The 27,682-nt window shown below is 36.6% G+C and overlaps 1 protein-coding gene across 1 annotated transcript in view; it reads right to left on the reverse strand.

The window, feature by feature from the left end:
* stard13b (StAR-related lipid transfer (START) domain containing 13b) overlaps positions 1 to 27,682 on the reverse strand; it is a 76,022-nt gene that overhangs the window by 37,545 nt on the left and 10,795 nt on the right. The window contains exons 3-5 of the mRNA XM_043258894.1: positions 26,961 to 27,128; positions 24,826 to 24,963; positions 14,498 to 14,528 (exon numbers count right to left, since the gene is read on the reverse strand). Of these exons, the coding sequence (XP_043114829.1) occupies positions 14,498 to 14,528; positions 24,826 to 24,963; positions 26,961 to 27,128 (337 nt within the window). The remainder of the gene's footprint in view (positions 1 to 14,497; positions 14,529 to 24,825; positions 24,964 to 26,960; positions 27,129 to 27,682) is intronic.

Below are 27,682 nucleotides of genomic sequence, written 5' to 3' on the forward strand. Positions count from 1 at the left end.
TTCATGATTAGTATCAGAGACAATTCGACCAGGATCAAGGATTTGTTATTAAAAGAAAGAATTTTAGTTTGCCTTAACATAAAGCAGTGCATTGTTTGTTGTTTTTATAGATCAGAAGGAGCGGTTACGCAGCCAGTCATGTGTCTGGGAAACAGGTAGGTGTGGCCTTTATCAAGGTGAGCGTTAATGTGCCTGAGCTTTATTCACTAATGGAGTCATCTGATGGGAAAACCTCCCAGGAGAACATGAGGGTCATCTGCTGTGCCTCAGCTTATGTGTCAAAGGTCAAAGGTCAGGGCCAAACATTTCCCCTCTTGCGGGATCTGCAATGGAATGCCTGGTTTGGCGATCTGAGCACCTAAAGACAAGACTAGGAATTGGAGGCTGACTGACATAGAATTTTTTAAAAAGCCAGTGTATTGTTTGTGTCTATATTTATTTATATATATGTACACTGCCTATATACCTTTCATGTGCCTTTTACACTTTAATTATCACTTCATCACTTAAATTTATACGTTTTTTTTTTATTTACACCAGAGTTCTAAAATACATATGATAAAAAATCTGTGAACTATATAATCTGCATGATTTATGTTATATTATACAATCTACAAACTGCATCATATATATATATATATATATATATATATATATATATATAAAGTGAGTGTGTATGTGTGTGTGTTTGCACGCATGTATAATATATATTACAACTCTAAATAGTTTTTTTTTCATTATTATTATTTAGATGCATTTTATTTTATTTTAACCAGATATATACATAAAAAGGACCTTGATTTTGCCATCAACCAATTAAATGATAAAAATCTCTTTTTCCACTTTTTTTTTTTTTTTTACTAACCTCAATGTCTAGCCTGAAGAGGTTTGAAGAAGCGTCAAGATAACAAAACGAAGACCACCTAAATGATGACCTACAGCTTTCTATTCTCAGATTCATTTGTCTAGCACGCAGACTGCTGGCCGTTTAATACTGCAAAGTCAGATCGTGTCTGTCCACCTCAGCAACTGTCTCACTCCATCACTGCTCCAGCTGGCTCTTCTGAGCCCTTGATCTCCTGTCTGTCAGCAGCTGATCTCTTTGAGAGACCCATCACTTTAAACTTCAGCGCAGGCTTTCCATCATAAAACCAGCCCACTGAGCAAAATACCAAACCAGCGGTCAGCACAACCCCGATGACTCTCAGCCTCTCTGTCCAAACAGTAGATGCCGAATGTGTCATCTCCTGTCACGTCGCATTTCAAGCAGTCTTGAATAATAACCAGAAAGCATTAAATCACATCCTACGCTAGCCTATATACAACCTGACGCGTTCATAACCGTTCCAAATGCCTCATTAAATAAACTGATCTTAGAGATTAAACCCGAAATGGATATTGTGAAAGAAATGAGGCGGCCCAGATGTGGATCTACGAGTGCTTATATGAAGTAACTGAAAAATTAGCTTCACAGAATTTCAGCGCAAAACCCTCAACGTTATGAATGTCATACAGATGGTTGAGGTCGAGCGTCAAGAAAACTCAATGGACTTCTGCCAGGCAGCACATTTGCACAGTAGCCAAGCTGGTGTCTCTGCATTCTTACCAGCGTCGAAGTACGCAATTGAAACCACATGGACCTTCAAATGCCGAAATTCCTCGTTTAAAAATATTTGGGCCTATTTAACGCGAGCCTTTAGTCACTGTCTGGTCCTGCGCTCAGTAATGGGGTCACGCGGGTCAGGCTCCTGATCAAAGACTTCGACAGGAAACCCCATGCTCATGGCTCCACGCTATCATTCCTTCAGCTGTGATGTTCTCTGCATTATTCGGGAATATGATTGTTGATATTGAGGAGATTATTATGGCTAGACGAGGAGGATACACACGAAGAAGTGACATAAATGAGGAAGTGGCTGTTAGAATGTGAATGGGTGTCCACACAAACCCACTGGGGTTGCTTTTTCGACAAGCTCTCTTATCTTCTCTCCAAACACGAATCAACGAAAAGAACCAACAGCTACTGCATTTATTCTAATAAACTGTGACTGAACAAACAGAGCAGCTGAGCAGAAAGTTAATTAATTAATATATAGCAAAAGAATCAACAGTGACTGCAATATTTGCTTTTTTTAATCTTGAGATTAAATGAAGAGAACAAATGAATAAATGAATGGATGAGTAATAGTAACAGAACCATGGTACTATTTGTTAACCACTTTTGACTGAATGAGAACAATGAATTGAACTGAGCCAACAAGCAACTAAATTAAGGACTGACTGACTGATTGACTTGATGAACAAATGAACGAACAAATGAGTGAACGAATGAACAAACAAGTAGTAAAAGAATCAACGTCTATGACAGGTTTAGCTAGCAACTTGTAACATAAATGGAAAACTTAACAGAAAAAACAAACAAACAGTAAATTAATGAAAGAATCAAGGAATCATGAAATAATCAGCAGCTACTGCAGCATTTTGTTTGTAATTTGTGATTCAGTGACGAAAATGAATAGTGGAAATAAGCAAAGAACGGAATTGAATGAACAAACAATAACAGAATCAACAGCAACTATTGGTGAACTATGAACTATGACTGAATCAATGAAGTAATAGAATACAATCAACAGTCTCTTCAATATCTGCTAGCCACTTCTGCCTGAATTAAATAATGAACTGAAGAAACAAACCAGAAAAACAATCATCCATGTAAATGAATCAATCAAATGAAACAATGGAATAAATATCAGATCAGAATTAATTTTGCACAAACAGAATAAATATTAAAAACAAACAGTTGTATCAATAAATCAATCAGTAAATTCCTTTTGCCATGATGTCTTCAATATCATTTGGGAATAAGATTGTTAATACTGAGAAGATTATTATGGCTAGACTATGGGAGAATACACAAAGGAAGCAGTGACGTAAAGCAGGAAGTGGCTGCTAGAATGCAAATGGCTGTCCACACAAACCCAATGGGGTTGCTTGTTTTAGCAAGACCCAATTAAGCTCTTATCTTCCCTCCAAGCAGATCCATTAGGCTGCATATGTAAATATAACACACTTTCCTGTTACTCTTTAAGGTGCAAACTAGCTGAGAAATTTATCTGAATGGCTTTAGCACAATTAATAGTCACCAATGCTTGTGCTGGTTCCCACAGATATAAAAAAAAAAAATGTGTTCACCACTAGCGGTTTCATTTAATCTGCACTATGAATTATACATCAAACCGCATGTGATCTTCTCTTGCACCTCTTGTTTGTTTGGCTTCGAGCCAAGAGAGTTGAGCTCCAGACTGACCACTGAGCTGGAATGAGAAAAGGCCCAGATGTTTAGAAGCTGGGCTTCGATTGGCCCACTCACTTGGCCGTGAGGTCCCAGGCCAGGCTCCAGGAATCCTCCAGGGGGATCACGCTTCCCAGCCTAATGCATTCAAGGCGTGGAATTCTCCCCCAACCACTCTTTTGCTCCCACTCACACATATGGGCCCATCTTATGCATGCACTATAAATTTCCTGTGCAAATATTCCCAAGCCAGGGCTGCAGTTTTCCAGGGAAAATCACAAATGTAATGTATATGGTGCTTGAGGGGGAGGAAAAACCTTAAAGCTATAGTTCATTGTGATTCAAGTTCAAGTGATTGTGATTCATTGTGTAAAACATTATTCTTTTTTGTAAATCGCTAAATGTGTGAATGACTGTGGTTATGTTCAAAATAGAATACTTGCAAACAATTCTCACACAATTCTTCCTGATTCTGCAAGTATACAGTATGTGCAATACATCCAACCATGGTGATGTCTAAACTATTTGCAACAATACCAATACATGGCAACGGTTACTATAATTTTTTTTTACTTGTGACTGAACAAACGGAACAACTGAACAAACACATAAGTGAACAAAGATAAACAACTTAATGAAAAAAAACAGCAACTGAATGAATAGCGCACAATGAACAGCCACTATAATATTTGTGACTGATTGAAAGGAATGAACGAACTGAACAAACTACTCAATTAACGACTCAAATCAATGAACGGTAACCGAATCAGTGAACAGTAAAAATCAACAGGTCACTAAAACTGTACATTTACAAGTTTGTTAATTGTGAACATGAACATGAAAGATTAGCTATTGCCCACCCACTTGTTGGTCTTTTCCCATTTGTACAAACGAAAATGCAGATTAATTCTCTGCCACTAGGTGCTGCTTTTAGAGTGTTAAAAGCTTACAAAGACTGCTTTAAATAAAATCAGTCAATCCTTAGATGAGTTTGGAAAAATGTAACATTGAACGAATAGTTGGCTGAACAAATAAATAAAAAATAAATGCATATTATAAGAAAAATGTAAATGTTTTTTGACCTTGCATGCATGTCAACCTGTTGTTTGGGATTCCCAAAACCAAAATATGAACCCCTTCAAAACCCATAATAGCGGCATTTAAATGGTAAAAGCTAGTGAATGAAATGATAATTATTGAACCAAACAAACAACTGAATCAACATTTGAAGAAACATTCAAATGAATGAACAGTAAAAGAATAAACAGCCACTGCATTTTTAAGCCACTTGTGATTATTTTGTGAACAGAGCATGACTCTATCTACTTAGCATAGTAAACTAATGTAAACTAGCACACAAAAGAGTCTCACACACACCACATACAGACGTCATGAAGGGGCCAGAGGGGGGTCTGTGAATGCTATTGTTTCACTGTTTCAAACTGCAGTATGACAAAGCATGTAATGCTGTCAAGTCAGAATCTGTTAGGACTCAACCAACCACAGAAATCCATGGGAAAACATTTACAGTCACACACACCACCTGGCTTCTATTAGCAGAGAGGGGATTATAACACACACACACACACACACACACACACTGTGCCCTCTTACCCAATTTGCATGTACGCAGGCTGTGATTTGTGCACTGGAACACACTGTATGTGCCTGTGTATGTGCAAAGTCCCATTTTAATGGAAATTACTCAAGCTGTCTGCTGGATGAATGCAACACAAGCAAGTGGGTACAATCTGATTTCAGTCAGTCACATAAATCCAATGACATTTGCACAATTTGTACAACTAAATGCAAGATAAAACAAACAATCGAATCATATGTTCTTCTTCTCATACCGTCTTTAAATATATAATTAAACAAGGTAAAGCAAGCCAGGTTTTATGACTAGTGAAACACAACAGGCAGCCAAACCTTAAACCCCTTAAACACTAGCAAGCTGTTGACAATGCAATGAATTAATAAGAAGGTGACGTTCGGCACAATACTTCAGGAGCTCAGTCGAGAGATGAAGTCTGTTTATTCTCTCCTGTCTGTAGCCTGCTTGATTGCCCAGCCAAATTGTTTAATAAGCACTACTATCCCACAGGGACAGAGCAGTCTCGCAAAACTGTACAAGCAAAAGCCTCGGGAGAGGAAGAGGTGTTTGGATAATGCTGCTCTACAGTTTGGACTTCAGAATTTTACAGTAAACAAAGTTGCAACCCAAAACATTGGCAAAATTGTTTATAGTACAAAAAGTAACCAAAAGCGGAATGTATACTGCAGTGGATTAAAACTAATCCACAAAGGCCAAACAATATACAAAATGACTGCTTCATCTTTATTTTATGAGTGTATAGATGTAAAAAGTATGATTTTGAGTCATTTCATTGCTAAATTACAGGACAGGACGGTCACAGTTTGCATGCAAGGCTCAAATACTGCACAAATGCAACATGCACATACAAGTTTATTTATTGGTGGTTTTGTTTGAAAGAAATTGATCTTTGTTCAGGAAGGACACATTAAATTGATCAAAAATCACAATAAATATATTACATATATTACAAAGGATTACAATTATAGTAAATGCTGTTAGACGCACTGTATAGCCCTGTGACAGAGTTGATACCTACTTTCCTTAATTATGACAAAAAAAAAAAAAAAAAAATATGTTCCAGCTGATTTAAGTGTTCTCAAGCATTTACACATCCTGGGATTTGCAGAGCACTGCATGTAATTGGTGGGGATTGCAGAGGTGACAAGTATTGCACAATGGGGCCTGATCCAAATTAGTGGCCGTTCAGTCCCTCTACGACATCTCCTATTGAGAGAAAATCACACTCTGGCAAGCATGAGTTAATCAAATTATAGGGAAGTATTGCAAAGATTCCTTACCGCAAGAACCTGCAATGGTGCAGTAAGAAATTAAAACGTTACATTATGGAAATTGCTTTTTAAACACAAAGGCATGGCTGTAGGTAACCAAATAATCCATCAATCCTTACACGAAAACAATCACAGGATTTATAAACCTATAAACGAAACTGAGACCAAAAAGCAATTCCAGCATTATAGAATTCCAAAGTGCCAGTGCCAACAATGGAAGTCCACAGGAAGCCACAAGCCATTTTCCATCTTTCCACATGTGGAATATTTCATGCTCTCCCTGTGGCAGCACAGCCTGCCAGGCCACATGACGACCTGCCTGTAAATTTAACTCATGATGTCATCCATTTGGGCAACGCAGGATCCTAAAAAGATCACTTAATAACATAATCGCATGAACCAATCCATATGTGAAGAGAACGACTGTGCTTGGAGACAAACGCTTTCAAATGAAAAACTATTTATTACTAGAGCTTGCTAAGACGAGCATCTCCCACTATAGCACACTCAGGTTTTTAAACTGTGGAATGTAAATAGTCCTGCACTGGTTATGTTAAAGACATGAGTAATACAACAAATTGTGTGGCTTGCTGAGTGGAGATGTGCTATCGCTTTATAAGCAAATGGTCTTAAAGGGACAGTTCACCCAAAAATATTGTAATTTACACATCTTCACATTTTGTCAAATTTATGGTGGACAAGTGGAATGCAAGACAAAGTAATCTCCACAACACAAACCAATCAGCAATGCAACACAAATGTTGCAATTTTATTCTGTTGTGCACTACTGGGCCACCATACAAACCCATAAGGTTTTGGATATTCTGTGAAACGCAAATTAAGATGTTTTTAAAGAAACCTGAGCGGTTTCTGACCCTGCACTGAAACTGAAAGTAACCAAAACTTTAACAAAAAGCAAAAAAGCCATACGGGCAAAATGAACCCATCTGAACTGAACGGTTTAATTCAAGTCTTTTGAAGAGTCCCAATTGCTTTACATGATGAACAGATTTAATTTAGGCCCAGGTTTCACTATACATACCTTAATTTGCCTTTTGAAAATAAACCAACTTATGAGTTTGGAACAAAATGAAGTAATGTCAGAATTTGTATTTTTTGGGTATACTATAACTTTATAATTGCCGCGGACAATGAAATAGGAAAGATACAAGTCATATACTATAAGGACCACAGATATAATGAACCAGTATTTAACCACACAGAACACCCTAGCAACCACAAAGAACATCTTAGCAACAGAATAGCAATGTGTTAACAACCATGGGTTCACAGCCATGATTACAGGGTTGACATTTTCTGACCTTGCAGTTAAAAAAAATATATATTATATATAGTTTACAGAAATCCAACCTAAAAAACATGTCTAATTCATAGGTGAAGACATAGGCTAATTCAGAAAAAAACCCTAACTTTTTCATAATCTCGTTAAATTGTATGTCCACTGCCAGTCCAGGAAAGAACACTGTTAAAATGCCATGATGTTTCCAGGTTTTCTTTAAAAATCCCCATAGAGACAGAATGGCAACCATATCTCTACATCTTTAAGGTCCACTAAAGATTTTCTTCAGACAAATTTGTCTCATTTCAGTCTTAGTGACCAAACGGAGATGTCATGGAACATTTTTGGGTTACTGATGCTGAAATGCTATTACACAAATGTTTCTTTTCTTTTTTTTTTTTAACAATTTGTGAAGGATACTGAGCCTGTATGTTCCCTGTTGCCTCTATAACTGCGCTTCCATGAGGTCTGTTCCCATTAAGCGAGCTCAACACTGAACAGAGAAGAAAAGCTAAACCTTCTGGCTGCCACTCAAATAACCACATTATCTCTCTGCCACCAAGAATTATCAGTCTAGTTCAAAAAAACAATCTATAAAACTATTACTGTCAAAGGTATCTCAGCCATCTTACAGTGAAAATAATGATCTAACAGTATTTATTTGTTTTGCTTCTATGTGCGATTGCAGCCAGCTACTCATTTCTTTTGACACGAGTATTTTGAAAGTTGTGGTGGAAACCAAGGTCATAATAATAACTTCTAGCGCTGGGTTGTTTTCACAGTTCCACCCTAATTTCAAGCACAATAGGTTCCAACAGTGGAAGCGGTGTGCAAAAATATACACCCTACGATATAATATCATTTGTAATAAGACCTGGTTTCTGTCTTTAAAGGGCCTCAAGAACAGAGGGGTCCTCAGAGACAGACTGAGACAGGCCAGCCAGACAGGACTGCATGGTGAGCGGCCGCAGCTGTTAGGGGTCACTCTCGCTGGCCAGTAAGAGCCAGCCATCCTGGATGAGAAAAAAAAGAGCCAGTCTAGAAAGCAGCTGGCGAGAGAAAAGATCTTTGAGAATCATCAGGAACACATACAGGCAGTCTAGGAGGTTTAGGTAATCACTGCTGGCAGACAGTAAAAAAGACACAAAAAAAGGAAGAGGAAAAAGGAAAGGAAAAGGAAGAAAATTAAGTGGAAAGGGGGGAAAAAGAGAGGAAAACTAGGGAAACAGAAAGGCAAAGAACAAGGAGAAGGAAAAATAAAAAGGAAAGAAAATGGAGGAGCAGGAGGAAAAAGAAAAGGCACGAGAAAAATCTAAGTTGTAGTGTGAAAATGCTGAGTATTATGCGACAGAGGGAGAGTGATTCATGTGCACTTAGTCTTCTGGGCATATCTGGTCAATACAAATTGCATTAGCTAAATTAGCTTTGCCGGGTCGATATTACCAATGAAGTTGGAAATAAAATTGATCATTAGGATGTGACTGATGCAGAACAAAACTAAAACAGAAACACAAAAATCAATGAGGCGTATGAACATAGCACACATCATATACAAAGAGGCCAAATGATCATTTCCTTACAGTGTCGTTTGAATTGATCATTTTTGTACGCAGTCTTTCGGTTTACTTTAATGCAATGGCCCCTATTGTGAGGCGTTTTGTTCTCGGTAGAATCTGATTGACAGCCATTTTAATATAACACAAATATAGCTCTAAACTGTGGTGGTTATTGTTTTTTTCTGAAGAGGAAAAATTGCTTTACAGCTTTATCTAATCAACTGAGACAAATTCAATATGGATGGATGGATGGCTGGATATACAAACAATAGACAGAATGGGTCTCCTTTGTGCATGAAACCATACAAAGGTTTTCACAAACAAATCACGATTAACTACAACTTTTCATTCTAAATTTAAAATTTAAAAAGATGTGAGCGGTGTATAAATAAGGGGTAGCTTAAAAATTAATGGTTAACTTAAGAGTGGCCACGTATGAGGTGTTTCTTCCGGTGTCACTTCCAGCTATTTTTACCTATACAAAACAGCATTTTTGCTGCTTGAAACTGCATGCTGTTTTGTCTTACCATATTATTATCTTAATTATGAACACACTGTTTTGTAGTACAAACAATTTTACCGTTTACTGCACTTTGTTATTCTTCTTGTTATTTCCCACAACAGCTAATGAACCAAAAATCTTGCACATTTACAGAAAATGGCTTGCAGTTTTTCTCAATTGCTGTCTGCAGGAACTTCAGAACTTGTACAATGTAGTTACTCACCCAAAACATTTCATTCGGCCATCAAAATATTAAGTAATCTTTCCGTTGTGTGAGCCACATTGGTCAAAATGTTTTGACACCATGACAAATGGTTTTCAACCATGGAAATTAAGGTTTTATTAAAAAACATCCAAATTTGATTGGTTTAATGGCTGAGTGATTGATTCAAATTGTATTACAATTAGAGGTCATTTGCCAATCTAGCAGACATTATGATGTCAATGTCAGATATATATGGAATATACATGCGTGTTTACTTATTTTTTTTATAACTGAATGGATCGGTTTGAATGTGATGACTTACAAGATGAAAAATTATTGAGAAGTTGTGAAGAGTTTGACAGTTTAAGTGAAAATTAGGGTTGCCAACCGCAAGAGATGTGATCAGTAAAGGAAGTCTTTCAATGTTGTTAAATAGAGAAAAACATGTAAATTTTTTCTTGAAACTCAAAATGACCAAATATTGTGTCAAGCACCAAAAGCAGCCCATATTAAATGTCATGTATAGGCTGTTAACGTGTATCTATACATCAGTTTTGATCAACAAGCCATATGCAATTATTTGTTGTTCAAATTCTGGATTTAAAAATAAGGTGGATAATGCATTGAAGTATAATGGATAGAATGATAGATAGCCTGCATATCTTCAGTGTGGTCATTTGGAGATCTTCCTCTAAATGCTGATTATGAGAACAGAGTGTCCAGAGCAGAAAATGAATGCTTTAAAACTCCCTGAAGTCTCTTTGTTTTCATTCAGTTGTTGAATGGCTTTGGGTTTTCCCTGTCAGAGCAGAAAAACGAGATTCTCTGAGAGAGTGAACTCCGTGTGCAGCACTGTCTGTCCAGGTTCTGGCTTCAACACCAGTGGCCCCTAGCTGACAGTTCTGGGTCGCCTTTTACTCTGCCTCGTCTCGGTCATGTCTCTCTTTGTGAGACGGGAGGTCTGACAAGGTGATGTTTACCATAACAAAAAGACCATGCATTTCTTAAAACAGAGCTGAATGACAGGAAAAGACAGACGGCCAATTGCAAAGTGTTAAAGCCGTTTCACCGCACACAAGAAAACATGAACACAGTCTAGTCTCCTTACAAATAATTCCAATGTGGGTTTGGGCTTTTTTGCCAACAAAAAAATGCATATAGAAGATTTTCCAGGAATTAACCCCACCTAGTAAATGGTTGAAGGATTAGTGTATCCTTTCTTCTACAACATAATTTCAAGCAATGTGGAGAAGAGGTCAAACGATCTGTTTATATCTGAGGAAAGACAAACATCAGCAAAAAAAATGAAGCAGGTCAGAGGGGTTGAGTATTTTTCCATATGTCTGGCTGCTGCTGTGTCTTAAACATGAGAAGTGAGGAATCTGCTGTACAAGTCCTGTCATCTCTGTTGATCTTCATACAGCATAAGACACGGATTATTAATTCAAATCTTGCCACAAAACCGACCTCTCATTCGATAACTGCCACGACTAGACACGGATGTTTCTTTGAGTACAGCTATCAAACCCTTTCAAGAGAAAAGGGTTTGGTGCTCGGGAGGATGCGCAGTTTATGTATAGTCAAGGAATCCAAAAAGTGAACTGGTTCTTGAGTTCTTCACAGGGGTCTGGCGCTGGTCTGCATCAGAGCTAATGGCCTTTTACGAGGCGCAGGGATACTTCTGTTTATAGGACCCTGCGGGGCCGGTGGGTGGGTCAGAGTGACCATTATAGACAGGAACTTGGTTATGTGGCCGCAAAGTTGTAATTCTTTCACTACACCTTCATATGCAAACCAAAAAAGTAAAAATTGTTAAAAAAAAAAAAAAAAAAAAAAAAATCAAAAAAATCAAAAAGATTTTAAATGTTTTCTTTATAAAGTCTGAAATTAAAGTTTTAATCTGTCTTTAAGTTTTAAAGGGTTAGTTCACCCCAAAATAATTTTTAAATATAATTTAAATCTTAAAGTGTTATATAAAGTAATTTATAATAAAACAATTTAGGTAACACTTTAGAATAGGTAACAGTTGTTATCTATTAACTACGACCTTTCCTTAAATTCATCAGTAAATTCATATATATATGTATATATGTATATATATATGTATGTATATATGTATATATATATGTATATATGTATATATATATATATATATATATATGTATATATGTATATATATATATATATATATATATATATATATATATATATATATATATATATATATATATATATATATATATATATATATATACATACACACACACACACACACAGTATATATGTATAGTATATTACATAAGTAGTGTGCAAATGCTAGCTAGAGATTTTAAGTCTGGCTCCTAGTTAATAAACTTGAAAACAGTGTAACAGGTGGCTCACATGGTGGTCCGCTTCATGTGAGCAGGACACCCAAACAGTGACCTAGCAACCTCTGTTTTTTGTCTCCGTCCCAATGCCACTCATTATCTGCGTCTAATCTAAAACCACATATTTTGCTCTAATTGCCATTACCTATATTCGCTCTGCACCGCATCACCCAAACCAAATGGTAAAAAAAAGGGTTTGCTTTCCTCTTAAAAGGTTACAAACATTTAAACGGATTTTTATAGCCACCAAAACCCACTGCTGCTCATTGCTCGGCGGCATGATCTTTTACCCTAATCGAAACGCACAGCACAGAGCTTTAAATAACGGCATTTACAGTGATCTGAATGAAATAGCATGTTTTAATTTTAGAAGTCGTCATTAAATGCTCCAGTGGCCGCGAGCGAGGTCTGGACAGAGTCTTTCTGGAGACTGTCACTCTAACGAGGTGTGTAGTACGTTATGGAGCCGGTCGGCCATCTGGCTCCGCAGCAGAGTGACATCATGCAGTCTCTACGTCTCTCCTGCAGTAAAATACGAGCGGGGAAATACTACACCACATGTGCCCTTAACTCTGCGCGATTCTTTTATAGCATCATCATTGTTATTGCTATTAGCATGGCTATCCAATCGAAGACACATGGTTAGCTGTTAGATTAAATAAAAGCGACTGCGACATTCAGAGCGGACAGGTCCATTTAAACATAAGCTGATGGATTTTTAAAAAGTTCAAAGTTAGAAGCAATTCAAATACATAATCTATTAGAACAGTAAAATATTTAATTCTAGATTATTTTTATCATTTGCCTATAGGCACATGGGGGTAAGTCAAATAGTTCTTCTCAGCCTAACAGCAAGTCAGGACACAGAAGCAGGGTTATAAATGAGGGTTCTCCAGCACCTGTCTGCGTCTGTCACACTCGGCCTGCCTTTCATGAAAACGGAGCGAATGGATTGAGAAGAGAAAGAGTAACATGTTTTATCATGTGGAGAAACCCAATTATAAACCAAATTATAAACTTCTGTCTTGCCTTCCTTCCTTTCTTCTTTATTTCTTGCTTTCTTTTCTTGGTTGAATTTTTTTTGTTTCTTTCTTTTTCCCCCCATTGCTTCTGTATTTCTTTTTCCATTCTTCATTTCTTTCTTTTTTATTTTACATGTTTTCCTTCTGTTCTACCTTTGTCCCATTATCTTCTTTTTTATTACAAATTTTCTTTCGTTCTCTTTTTCTTTCACCTTTGTATATTTAATACTTACTATTCTTAACATATCCTTTCTTTTTTTCTTCCTTTTCTTCTTCTTTTATACTTCTAATATTAACTTTGTTCCACTGTTCTGTTCTTTCTTGCTTATTCGTATGCTCCTTTTGTTCTTTTTTCCCTCCATCATTCATTTCTTCATCATCTTTGTTCCATTCTTCATTTTTCTTTGGTATTTCTTTCATTCCTTCCTTTCTTACATCTTTCTTTCTATTTGTGTTTTCCAGATTTCATCGTTTTTCACGTTCTTCTTTCCTTCTGCATTCCTTTCTTTGCTTCCTTCAATATTTTGTTCCTTCTTCCTATCCTTCTTTCCATCCTTCCATATTTCTTTTGCTTTTTTCCATCCTATTCTTTCCATCCATCCCTCATCTATCCATCCTTACCTCCATATTTCTACCGTGTTCTTTCCATCCCTAGCTTTTTTCCATCCTTCTTTCTTTCTTTTCTTTCCCATATCTCTCCTCAACATAGCCGTTCCTACCCTTTAGGTCCATAAATAGTTACATTTTCACTTAGTTTGCAGTTTGCAAAAAGCTCATTTAGCTTGTAAACACAGTAAGTTCACACAAGCAGCAAAACACTGCATGAGAATATATCAGAAATGTGAGCATCTGAGATTTCTAACTGCGACATCAGTCAAGATTAAAGGAAAGCCCATTCCAGTCGGGGATAACACAACAAGAATCTGGTTTCATCCTTGAATTAGTCACGCTCTGGGCAAATCTCGGGACAAGCTCGGGGCGCAATTTGAGCACAGTGGACTAGAATGTTTGAGATGTCTCGCGATTGCACACTTTAGTCATTTAATTATATTAAGCAGCAATTCAGACAACCTCTCACTGAAAACCAGATACACCCTGTTAAAGTATTACACGGCTCCACAATGAGCCTGTCTAATTAGTGGATGTGTCAACAGATTAAGGCAAGGATACAAGACATTATGTCTTAATCTAGTAGTTTATGTAGGCCTGTAACTTTCAGAAAATGCATTCAAAGAGCTTCTTTTACACCTCATCGAGCAAACAACGTCAAACGCATTTACCCAGTCTGATAAATTCACATTACTGTGCCTATTACATCCAAACATGCCTCATTGCCAGCACAATTGGAAATTTGAAAACACTCACCTGCATCTCCATGCCTCTTCTTGATGGACATCTGAAAACAAAACATGAAATCTGTTAAAAAAAATACATCAAGGTTGAGTTAATATTTTCCTAACAGTAACCGTATCGCATAAAACAGTCTCATGAAGCATCAAAACAAGGACCTGAAGTATCGCTCCTCTCCCACAGTGAATAAAATCAACACCTGACCATTGAATTTCCTCCCACGGATCTGCTGAACGCTACATTGACCTGGGTCACTATGATTTACAGTGCTCTTTCCCAGCCAAGAGAGAAAGTGCTACTTGTTTAGAGAGAGGGTCATGTCCAACATTCCAGCTGTAATCCAAAAGAGGTCTGTTTTCTAGTTTCACCTTTCTGCTATACGCTCAGGTATCAAGTGCCCTGTGAAAGATATCACGCTACTCTCATATACATATACTTTTCTTACTGAAACCAAGCAATTAATGAATTTGGTTGCACTTTATACGTACCTATGTACTTACCTAAGAAAGTACTGGGTAATGTAAAGTAAAAGTAACTACAAGTTATCTAGTTATTACCAAGTTACTGCAATTAAAATATTAAGTATGTATATACGGAATATATATTGTGATGTTTGTTGTCTGGCCAATAAAATAATAATAATATATGATATAAAAGAAACTAATAATAAAAATACTAAATAAAAAAGTTAAAATTAAGTCATAAAAATTTAAAAATAATAATTTATATACTTTTTATAATTAAAAATGTCAAGCTGAATTTCTAAATGTTTTGTTATTATCTTTATAACATAAATGAAATATAAATAATAATAATACATTATTTAACATTAAATTTATTATAATATAATTTCTATGTATTATTCTTTTATTATTTATATAATCATTTTGTTCAAAGAAACACATTCACATTACACATTCATTAGTACCTTAATTTCTATTACAATAAATATGCGATTTATATTAGAACATTCAGCATGTATGTAGGTGTGTTTGTGTACACACTATGAAAAATAAATAAATAAATAAATAATAATAATAATAATAATAACAACAAATTATTATTATTTCACACTATGAAATAATTACATTATTATAACTGCATATGATACATTTATACTATAATTGTTAATAGTTAAGAACTAAAGTTTCTTGAAAGTGTGTACTCCATGTATGAAGCTGAAAACTGAACCTTGCACAAAAAGAAGACTCTGTGACTCAATCAGGTACGGTCCGACTTTTAAGAATGATGCAAAATTGCTAATTTTTTTCCCGCCCTGTCTAAATGAGCAGACCCAGATGCATGGCTAATTTCAGTAGCAGAGGCAGCACATGTCTGCTAAACACAACAATGATGTAAAAAATGATGTTTTGTTGGGTCTCAAAAGGTTAGGGGCGTTTTACATTGAAAGGAAGCAGATGTGTAGTCTGGAATCACAGCAACCAACAAAACAAGTCATTTTAGTGTAATGCAACACATTAAGAGTGCTAAAGCTGTTTGAAGAGCCTGTTGATCATTGTTTGAGTTTTCCCTCAGCTGTAAATGTACACCGAGGCCCTCGGCCTACGTTTAATCAGTTCTGGGGCTGAAAAACACAGCAGAAAAAGAGGGGGAAATGATGGATGATATCATGGTTGCTTATAGGCTGTGAGATTTTGCAATGAGGGGTTGAATTTTTAACAGCACATCTCAAAGAGTTATGGTGTTCGAACGCAAGTACAACTGAGGGTGTCACCCTCATAAAACAGCTTAAGCAGTGCATGAAAAACCGTAAAGAGAGACGGTTTCTAGGTATGTATATTACATGTTATTTTTGACAAGATTAGCGGGCCGCTTACTGGAATGTCGTCTTTCAAAAACAAGTTTGCAAAGGATTACTGTGAATTCTAGGAAGAGAAAAAAACGTGAGCACGAGTAAAGTCCTGCTGTGTTTCAAAGCGGTAATTGTCACTGACACGAATGACGGTTACATGACATGTAATTAAGCGTCAGTGAATGATGACTAGCTTTAGGAAGAGCCACCTTACAAAAACAGATCTGGACAAAAATATATGAGGCTGAAATATCCACACGTCAATCAATCGACCTGAGAGCAAAACCGAAGAACTAAATCAAATCCAAGGCCAAGAAACAGAATGCTAACACTGTATCAAATACAAGAATATAGAACAATGAAGGAAGGGGGATGTTGTTTTGACACATGCGGTCTATATCCTAACGAGCACCTATCTGGGATGTGTGTCATTTTCTTGGAATTGTAGGATTCCTCTGCGTGAATGATGAAGGCTGACAGGATTACAAGTATAATCACTTCTCAGTCAGAAATAATGGATAGATAGACAGATGAAAAATAATAACGCCTGAGGGGAAACCAACTGCGCAGGTTACTCTGCACTGGCTCAGAACGAGATACAAGATCCGAAAGCAGCAAAAGGAAAACAGATGCCGTAATTTCCAGAGGCAATGGTACCGATACAAAGTTCGCTGTTTAAACAAAAAGAATTTGGACTGAATCTAAATTACGAGCTGTTAGAGATTTTGGAGCATGCTATATAACAGCCCCTGAAGTTCAAGATGTATTTTTGTATGTCTGGGATTCCCCTACAATTCATTTTTAGAGGTTTTATTTGGCATGCATGACTAACGTCTATCATAATATTCACAGCACTGGAGATTCTCAAATACATAATATTGCACATATGTTCCATGTAAAACTGATTCTGGACTGACTCGTTTAAAAGAATAGTTCACCCAAAAATGTATATTTTGTCATTATTTACTCATGCTGTTTCAAACCTGTATTTATGTTGAAGTTTATGTTGAACACAAAAGAAGATATTTTGAAGAACTATATATAGAAGGGAATACTATACACTCTCAGAAAAAAAAGAGCAAAAGCTGTCACTGGTGTGGTACATGTTTGTACCTAAAGGGTCCATTCTGGTACCTTAAAGGTATATATTAGTACTTAAAGTTTACATATTTCAACCTAATAATTACAAAAGTGTAGGAGCCAATAGGACAATCAACTGTTTGATTAACAATATTCTTCAAAATGTCTTCATTTATGTTCAACATTTATGTTCAAGAAAACCCACAAAGGTTTGGAACGGCATGAGGGCAAGTAAATGTTGACAAAATGTTAATTTTGTGTGAATTATCCCTTTAAATCCAACATGCAATGATGCAACCTATTTTGCTCCCAAAAGAAAGAAACTGCAAACACTGCGTACAAAATAAGCCTAATTCTATATTCAATAATAGGCAAAAAACTGTCATCCGAATACATAAAACAGCAGGCAAAAAGTACCCAGATAAACTACTACTTCTGCCAAGATTCTTAAGTGTGCATCTGGTGGACACTTTACTATCCCATGATGCCATAGAGAGTATTTGTGAACTGCAGTGAAGCTACACAACTGTCAAAGGTCACATGATGATGACAACATGGCAGATGTAGTACATCCGAAATGCATTCATACCATATACACAGACATTTTTAATGGTTGCAAAAGAAGTTTCAAAGCAAATGTTGACCGTACTAGAGCTGCAAGATTCTGAATAAATTGAGAATCGTGATTTTTTCATGTTTCTAAACTAAGCAAAATAACATGTCATTTACTAGAGACTGTTATAAAATTTTAAATGATCTCATTATTTACATTTTTTTTTAATGAATGATTCAATGACTTATAAATACATCTGGTTCAAATCTTATGCAACTACAGTTTAACAAAGCAGTTCAAATCTTTGTAAAAGGAAATTGAAATGGCACAGTTGCATCAACAAATGCGTTTTAATATCAGATTTGTGTAGTAAGGTACGTAAAAAAGAGTATCGGATTAATTTAACGATTAATTTGTGCAGCTTTAGTACCTATTATGCAGGGGTTTTTTTAACATGGTATTTGTATTTGTAAACTGTCATTTTATTCAAAATAATTTAGCTGATGAATCATTCACAATAAGTGCAAGAATCTCTGTAGGCCTAAAGAAAGCAAAATCACATTGCCAAGCACTCTAAAAAAATTACTAACTTTACAATGTACTCAAAACATCCCTTTTACAAGGCATAGGAAAAAAATGAGAAGACGTGAAGCCAGAAGAATTTTGGAGTGTAAAATGATGTAGAATATAAGACAAAACAAAAGATAAAAAAAACAGAGGGATAAGAGAGAAACTATATGCTGTAAAGAACAAAAAAAGCCCTTCGGCATCCACTTCAAAGTGACCCCAGAGGGCTCGGGCGGGCCAGATGTGGTCCCGAGAGCAAAGCCTCATCCATCTTGCATTCCACGAAACCCCCTGCAGCAGGACAACTTTTCTATATTTAGCTCCCTTCTTCAGCCTTGCTCAATCCACTGGAATATGTTCCATCTAGTTCCCTCGTCCTCAACCACATTCGACTTTTTTCCCCCCAATTGGGTCTGTTGTTTTATGTGTTTGTTGGTGTTCTGACTGAAGGTCTGTTTGGGCTATCAGGCCATGGACCATCCATCTTCCAAACTGAGGTGGGCGGTTGAGTTGGTGGTATTTTTTAAGTTAACATCTAGTGAACGTCACAGAAATGCAGCTGGTTTGATGCAGGGTCTTGGTTATTGTGTTATGACAGAAATAGTCTACACAGAGATATGGGCAGTTATGAAGGAGAAACGCTGCGGACCAAACTTATCTGACGCATCTCGTAGGTTCATTGTGGAATCTGTGCATTTAGTAAAAGGTATAAACGGAAGGTATATATATCATGTTTTGCACAAGCCTGTGCCTGTTTTCTGAAAAGGAAACAAAAAAAGCAGAGCTGAGTAATTGAGGAAATGAAAGATGACTTAAAAGGGAAGGATAAAGTGGGATCAAGCCTATTCCCAAATTAGTCCTGCTTTTAAAAGGAAACACAGAGAAGTTGAATAAGCACCTCAGTTTTGGTGCTTCTGAAAGTGCTGTATATGTTAAAACCCGCTTTGAGAGCTGTTCTGCTTCTAGGCTCGTTGCCAGAATGTCTCTCAAGGCTAGTGGCGGTGAAAGGTCCATGCATCACTGTGTAACAATGCGTACGTGGGTGAATGTGTGTGCATGAGCACAGGTTCCTCACGTTTCGGCCAACAGGAAGTGGAACAAGATGGGCATCGATCTCAAGGGGTCATGGTTTTCCCTGGTAGATGTTGTAACTACATTAACTGCGGCCAAAAGCTTTTTTTCTACATTGATGACCATTCAAAGTCATCTTTCAAAATCAAAGTTTATTAGCAAGAACAGTTACCATGTCGTACACCTTTTTGGAGTTTTATTTTAGGTGTTGATGTCCTTGAGAATATATATTTGTGGTATAAGTAACAAAAACCATCTCAATATGTTTTTACAGCTCTTGTCAAAAACAGGTCATTTTTGTACTAATTACTATTCATTAACCTCTCTTCTGATTGTCCTGTTTTTTCTGAGTGACGCACGACCTGGCCAATCAAATGTAGAGACGTCACAACTACGTCAACGCTAGCTGGATGCAAAACAAAGCAGATCCGGCTACATAATTAGCTTAAAATATCATCTTTGTGTGTTGTTGGGTGCCAGAATCAACGTAATTAGAAATATGATCGTATACCCGATGTCACTGCCTGACAAAGAAAACCTATGAAAGCTGTGCTAAACCACTATAAAACGAGCGGACTGAACAGAAACAATTGTCAAAAATGCTGGAGTTTGCACACTTCTTACCAGAAAAGGTTTAATAAAGTACAGTTTTTTGTTGTTATGGGCACGTCTAAAGTTTTATTGCATCTCATATCTATGTCGTTTATGAAATAATGTCTATGTGCGTGTATTTAAATATATATATGTATATATATAAATAATGAGATGTTGTATATGCATTGTTGTGATTAGCTGCACTAATGACTAGTTGTTAGCTGGAATAAGTTGTTAGCTGTAAAATTTGGGACCTTTAAACTTATGTTATCCTGTTTTTTTGTTTTTAGTAAATTTTTTACTTACTGTTTACTTGTTTTTTTTGTTATATTTTTAGTTTACAGTTAAAGCTGATATATTTACACTCAGTATATTTATAGTTTAGTATATTTATATAGGCAGATGAGTGTCAAATTACTTTTTATAACTAAACAAATGAAGCAGTAACCTCTGAATGACAGCAGGCAGATAAACTTTCAGGGGAATCGCAGGTCACTGAATATAGTGTTTACACAAAGCATTCTCTCTTCTGCCTCCTGTGTCACAGGAAATGTGAACTTGCACGCTGATGGCATACATACTGCTATATTTACAAACCCAGATGAGCAAGTGTTTTGGGAATCTTTAAGAAGGATGTTACGATTGTTTTCAATAAGCCTATGTGAGGTCTAATGTAAAAATTCAGAAAAAAGCATTTTAAATGATGCAAATTAAGTTATTTCTGCATAAATACCAATAAAAATTTTGGGGTTATATATATATATATATATATATATATATATATATATATATATATATATATATATATATATATATATATAGAATAAGAAAATGTACTAAATATCTTAATGAAACATGGTCTTTACTTTATAGATTTTTGGTATAAAAGAAAAATCAATCATTTTGACCCATATTTTTTTGCTACTGCTACAAATATACCTCAGCGTTTTGTGGTTCAGGGTCACATATATGTAGTTCAGTAATTCAATGTTTTAATTCAGTAATTTTCTCAACCTCAGGTTGTTCCTGCGTTTCAACAGAACACATAAATTTTCAGTAATTTTTTCAGATTAGACACTAAAAGGTTCCAAAAAAAAAAAAAAATGTAGATTCACAAGGAAAGTATCCCACAAAATCGAGAGAATAAAAAAGAGAAAAAGAGCATTGACCTCTCAACCCAGCCGTATTTTGACACTTTGCAGGGGCGCTCCTCACCCAACGTCCCAAACTGTGGCTTAACCTCTGCTGGAGCAGAACAAATCCTGGCCTCCTGAGTTGCACTTGGCCCCATAATCTATCTTCATCCTATTGAGCCGCTTAGCTCCCCTCTCCTACCCCAGCCGAAGAACCCGCGGGGAGTTGGAGAGCCAGCGTGGACCCTCCACACAGACGGATGGAGAAGACTCAGCTTCCCATCGCTCACCAGCACCTCAAGGCTTTGCCAACAATGGCTTGAGGGTGAGGAATAGGTTAGAGGCAGTGGGAAAGAGCTTTGCCAAAGAATTTGTGAGTTCACACAATGATTCAACCACTTATCGATTCTAAGCAAGCCACCAACGTATAATTAAGCAAATTAAAGGGATAGTTTATCTAAAAATGAAAACAACTGTGGAACCCACTGAGTTACATTGTGCGGACAAAAAAACATTTTTCAGAATATCCCTTTTGTGTTTGGAACGACTTGAGGGTAATTATGTCAGAATTTTCTTTTTTGGGCGAACAATACCTTTAAAATATTACAGACAGAGCAGGTTTGGTGCCTCCACAGTGGGTTCTTTACAGTATGGAAGCTAGATTAAAACAGGGGCTTACAACATCTTAAATAAACGCTGGTTCCAAGTTAACAAGCATTTTGGGCTGTATGTGTTCTTTAAAGATTTTATGACGGCGTCAACTGTATGGTGCGGTGTAGTAGTGACGTGGCTGACTGAAACAACCTCTTTCACAGTGGTTGATGTTATAGCACTAATAAATAGATGGGCTGCTTTGGCCCCGGATCCTTGTGAGTCATATTAATGACGTACAGCTTCCTCGTAACACTGTGTCAACATAAACATTCGCTCAGTGTTGAATCATGAGCACTTTCAAAGTGGCTGATACGTCTAGCTTTTGAATTCGAACCAATATATATCTTCAGCAGTCGAAGATGCTGAATAAATTAATATTAAATTAGAGAAACACACATACACACATACATTTAGAACAGAAGTCCAATTAAAAAAAATTAAAACTATTAAATTAAAATCTAAACTTTTTTATACAGTTGCCAAGGCCACCTTTCCCGGTTTCTTTTTGCTCAAGTCGATGTACTTAACTAAAATTCAAATAAAGCAATAATAAAAAACAAATCTAATAAAAATAGTACTGTTATTATTGTTGCTATTATTAATCTTCATCACATTAATTAGATTTTTATATAATCAACTATTGTTATACATAAGTTCAATTATATTTAACAAACTTAAGTACTGTAAAAGGTAAAATTTTATTTTAATCATCATGAAGAATTTATAATATATTACACCAAAAATAATATTTAATACATTTTTGAAAAAACTAATTTAAGCTGTTATATAATACATAAATAACTGAGAAAATATGTACTTTTGAATTAGAATTAGAATTTAATTATGCAATTTATGTTATTTTATATATAATATACAAATAAAATATTATACAAAAAATCTAAACATACCATTTATAATTAAAATTTGTTATATAACAATTAAATAACTGAAATAAATTATAAAATTATAGAATATTGAAAGCAAAATGTATATATAAAATTCCTTGTCCTCACAATTCAAGATCCAAATTTTTTCCCCTTTGTTGCTTTTTAATTGAGATCAGATGAGATCTTCAAGTCCAGCCAGCAGACTTATGTGACCGCAGGAACACCTTCTTCACGACAACAAGAGGTGAACGAGGGTAACAGGCTTGGTGAGAATCACAAACTGTGTTAATGTCAGAAGACAGTTGGTAAAATGCCAGTGGAGCTTTCGGAGTTTAGATTTGTCATCTGCATGAGGGTGGCCTACATTCATTCCAGCCGACCGTAGGCCTCCACATGCCTCTGGAGCTTTTGACCTGCTAATCTTCACCAAGAACCTCAAAACTTCATTTTGTCAGAGTGCACAAAGCCAAATCATTCTATTACCCCCTCCAATCCAATTACCCTCTTCAACTCTCTCTCTTGCGCTCTCACACACTCTAACAAACACCATCACCTCCCAGATCCCTGCCAGAGGCCTTTAGCGGGGCTCCCAAGCACAGACCACAGAACGTACCAGTGCCGCTTCAGCTATGCGGAGATTAAACAAACACATCTGGCCCAGTTCTCCAGCCGGACGGAAAAGGGCCGGATTCCCACAGATATTGTGCTCATTTAAACCCACTGTTGCTCATCGGATATTGCTTTGGAACAATGCAAGAGAGCGCGTTCCTTTGAAATGAAAAATATTCATGACGAGCTAAAAGGAAGAGCTGGCGATTGTTTGTTTTCTCCGTCTTTGCAGGACAGGGTGGCTTGAGACAAAAGTCCAAGAAGTCCACCATAAATTGCGGTCGATCTGAAGCCGGACTAAGGCTAAGCTGTAAATCAACTGCGGCGATCATCCGTGAAGAGTCTTATTTTCCATCTTTTGCATGTCGGGTTCGTTTCCAGAATGATAGAACATTCCTTTCAGTATCTTTCACACGAACCCCGAACTCGTAAATCGCTCAGTTGTCAGGTTTCTCTGTACTTCCCCTGAACAGCAGGACATGCACATTCTCTCCAAAAATGCCTTGTCCGGTTACAAACGAACTCCAAATGTTTAAAAGCCATTTACAACTAAACACTAAACTCTTATTCTTGGAAAAAAAAAAACATATTGTAACTTTTGTAGTGAACGTGAGGTCTCGACCAATCAAAACTAAAGAATGAGTTTTCCTTTTGCTTAATTTTAAATTAGGCAAATACACTGCTGTTAAAAGGATCATGTGAGTCTGAAAAAATTCAACTTTGCAAGCAGATGAATAAATTACATATTTAAAAATAATGAAAATGGAAAACAGATGTTTTAAAAAACAATAATACGAAGAAATTGAGGCCTGGATAATTACAAAATATTTACTCTAACATTAAATATTCCAAAATATTTGAATAATTCCATTTATTATTAATATTTATTTATATTTTAGAAAGGGTTGGTGGATTTACTATTAAAAGTCTAATTAGAGGTCCTGTTTTAGATGTTTTAAAAAATCACTGGTTATGCTAAGCTTCAGTGGTTTGGAATCCAAACAAGATGTGATGGCCTTAAATGGCCCACTGAAAGACTTCCTTTGGTGTCGCTCTAAATTCATTAATTCAATTCCCCAGACTAAGGGGGAATCCTGTTTGGATTAGCAAAGGAAAATCTATTTAATTTAGTCTCGCTAATGCAGAAAAGCCATTAGAAATGCAGTCCCAGGACATCAACCTCAACCCCAAGAACCTTCTCGGAATGAAAGTGTGCCCTGGTCACTGACACAGAGCGAGTTCATTAGGAAACGCTTCACAGAGAAAAGCAAAGCAACTGATCATATGATCTACATACTGATCAACTCTTCAGAATAAAAATGACAGCTAATAACCACAAACTAAACAATTCAGCACAGCACTAAGTAAGTTCAAATGCTCACCTCTGTCTTTTTACCATGTGATCTCCCCAGAGAGGAAGTGGCTCCCGCAAGTCTTTCCTGGCCGTGCCGTTCCCTCGTGTCGGGTCTTTTAGCCATGTTGTTCCAGTTGAGGGTCTGGTTCACCCCCGCAGCTCCCCACTGCAACGACAGCAAAAGAGATTTTAGCGTGGGATGGGACACACTCTGTCTGGACCTCTGGAGATGACTATGAGACGAAAAGAAAAGCGGTCACACACAGTCTCAACAGAAAGAGCACAGAAACTATTGAAAATGGAAAAATGATGACCCTGTCCAGAATAACACGCAATGGTAAATCCGGTCTCGCGTGTTGCGAGTGCTCTGAAACCATCATGACATTCCTCTAACTATCACAAATGGACATAGTGATACAAACAGAACAACAGACTGCAAGCACAAGACATCGTTGTCTCGAAGAAACCAAAAGGCACTTTTGTGTCATGCTGTGAACCCTTGTTACAGGGTGGCTATGTCGCGAGTTTGCATGAGATTTTTTTTGAAACAGCGCTGAAAGTTCCCCGTGGCAAGCTCCCAAGACAATGGAGCTCTGTGTCAGTGTCACCAGTCTGATCTAGTCTCTGCCAGCACGCAACACATTCTATCTAACCTATGTCATAGTTAGACGCCACGCACTGACACATCATGCAACCTCATACTGAATTCTTAACGGTTATCTAGACACAAAAGTATTACTGTTAAATAATCTCAATATATATATATATATAAAGCCAAAATGGAAAAGCCATGCCATGTGGGACACCATTAGTAATAACATAGGAGTTAAAAGTGTAAATAGCAGTCAGGCATTGTTAATCTAACGCCTTTGTGAGCAGAAGTTTTAGCAGTTTGCTGGTCTGGATCGATCAGGTGAGTTTACACAATTACAAGAAATTAAGACACCAGCTTGGACAAGTAATTGGAGCTGCTATCAATCTGGGAAGAGCAATATGGCCTTTCTATACAATTTAAAGTCCATTATTCTACAGTGAGGTAGATTATCCAAAAGTGGAAGACTTTTAACAACAGACACTAATCCTGCCAGGAGTGGACATCCCAGCAAATTCACCCCAAGATCAGACCGTGTAACACTCAGAGATATGACAAACAACCCAACTACTACTACTTCTCCACAGGCCTCATTGTTATAAAATAACAATGATAAAGTTCAAGACAGTACAATTAGACAAGTTTTGCCAGAAGAAATTCTCATCTATCTAAAAAAAAACAACATGTTGCACCTGAACAAACCATAAGTCTTCTAGAATGATGACGAGACCAAATTGGAGATGTTTGGCCATGATTCACCGTGCCATATTTGGTGAACACCTAAAGAGCATAGCAGCACAAACACCTCATGCCAAAAGTCACAAATGCTGGAGGGGGGCTGATGATTTTTGGGCATAGTTTGTAGCCACGGGACCTGGGCACCTCACAGTCACTGAGTTGCCGATTTATTATTACAATTATCAAGGTGTGCTGCAAATATTTCTTGGAACTTTCTTTTTTTAAGATTATTTGATAAATTAAAAAGATCAGCATTTATTAAATATTAATCTTTTCTAACAAATGTTAATCTATGCTACCAGTTTTAATAATTTACTGTAACAGTATAAAAGAATTAAGTATTATGAATAAAAGTATTAATTTCTTAAAGAAAGATTTACCGACCCCAAATCGTGAAAAAGTATCACAGGTTGCAAAAAAATATAAAGCAGCAACTACCATATTTTAAAATAAGAAATAAGCTATTTTAATATGTAATTATAATAATAAATAATTTACAACAGAAATGTGTATTTCGATTTGAAATATTTCAGTAAACTAAATATTCACTCATATTCAATATTACATTTACATAAATCTAGAATAATGATACATTTTTACGTGCACAGTTAGATGCAGAAGATCTCTGTTCTTATCATAATAACAAACTGAATAGAGCAGAACAGAATAGCACAAAAAAAGAATAGAATAGACAATTAGAATAGAAATTGTTTTTAGAAACTAAAAAGATTATGCACGTTTCAAAGAAGCTAAGGCAAAAACATTTCCATTAAATGATTACTAATCAACAATCTGTGCACTTTATATTTAATAAGAAGTGAAGCGAGAGCGACCTGCAGGGATGCTCTGTCATTAGCGGCGTGTCTCCGGGCGGTGATGGGTGTGTCGGAGGGGGAAGAGCCGGCGCTGAGAGCTTCCTCTATGTCCAGATTGAGCTGATCTAATCTCTTCATTAGCTGGGTCATAGATTCAGACCAGGGAGACAGGACCTGAGGAGACTCCTGCATGCAGACAGAAGAGACATACTGTAGGACATCATGGACAAACAAACACTGAGGAAAACTGATTAGACAGACTCATTACATTAGATTCGGCCGTTCAGAGAAGGGTCTGTTTTCTTTTGAAGTACAGAGCCAAAAATAACCAACTTGATGAGCCAGCACTGATTTCAGAGCGGTGTCTTCTTATTTCTCAAACCTTTTAAAGTCACACTAAACTACGCTCTGAATAAAAACACTGAATAACGCCAACGCGTTCACAGAGGAAAATGTTACTGCTTAGGCTTAATGGAATTTTCAGTTGTTTCATTTTAGTATCAACTTTGTCTCTGATTGTCATAAAATTCCTTAGGAGAAATATAATGGAAACAAATAAGAAAACTGCTGCCATTTGGTGGGAGTACAGATCTATAAAATTATAGTGGACCGAAGGGCCCAGATCATTCTGACTCAATGCTTGAGTTCATACGGAGATCTCTGGCGATTCAAATCAATGCAGAGTTTGAGATACTGTTTTGAGTGTAATCTTTTTCAAGGAATATATGTATATACCTACC

Source organism: Puntigrus tetrazona, chromosome 15 (assembly GCF_018831695.1).
Source record: "Puntigrus tetrazona isolate hp1 chromosome 15, ASM1883169v1, whole genome shotgun sequence".
In the NCBI taxonomy this organism is placed as follows: Eukaryota; Metazoa; Chordata; class Actinopteri; order Cypriniformes; family Cyprinidae; genus Puntigrus; species Puntigrus tetrazona.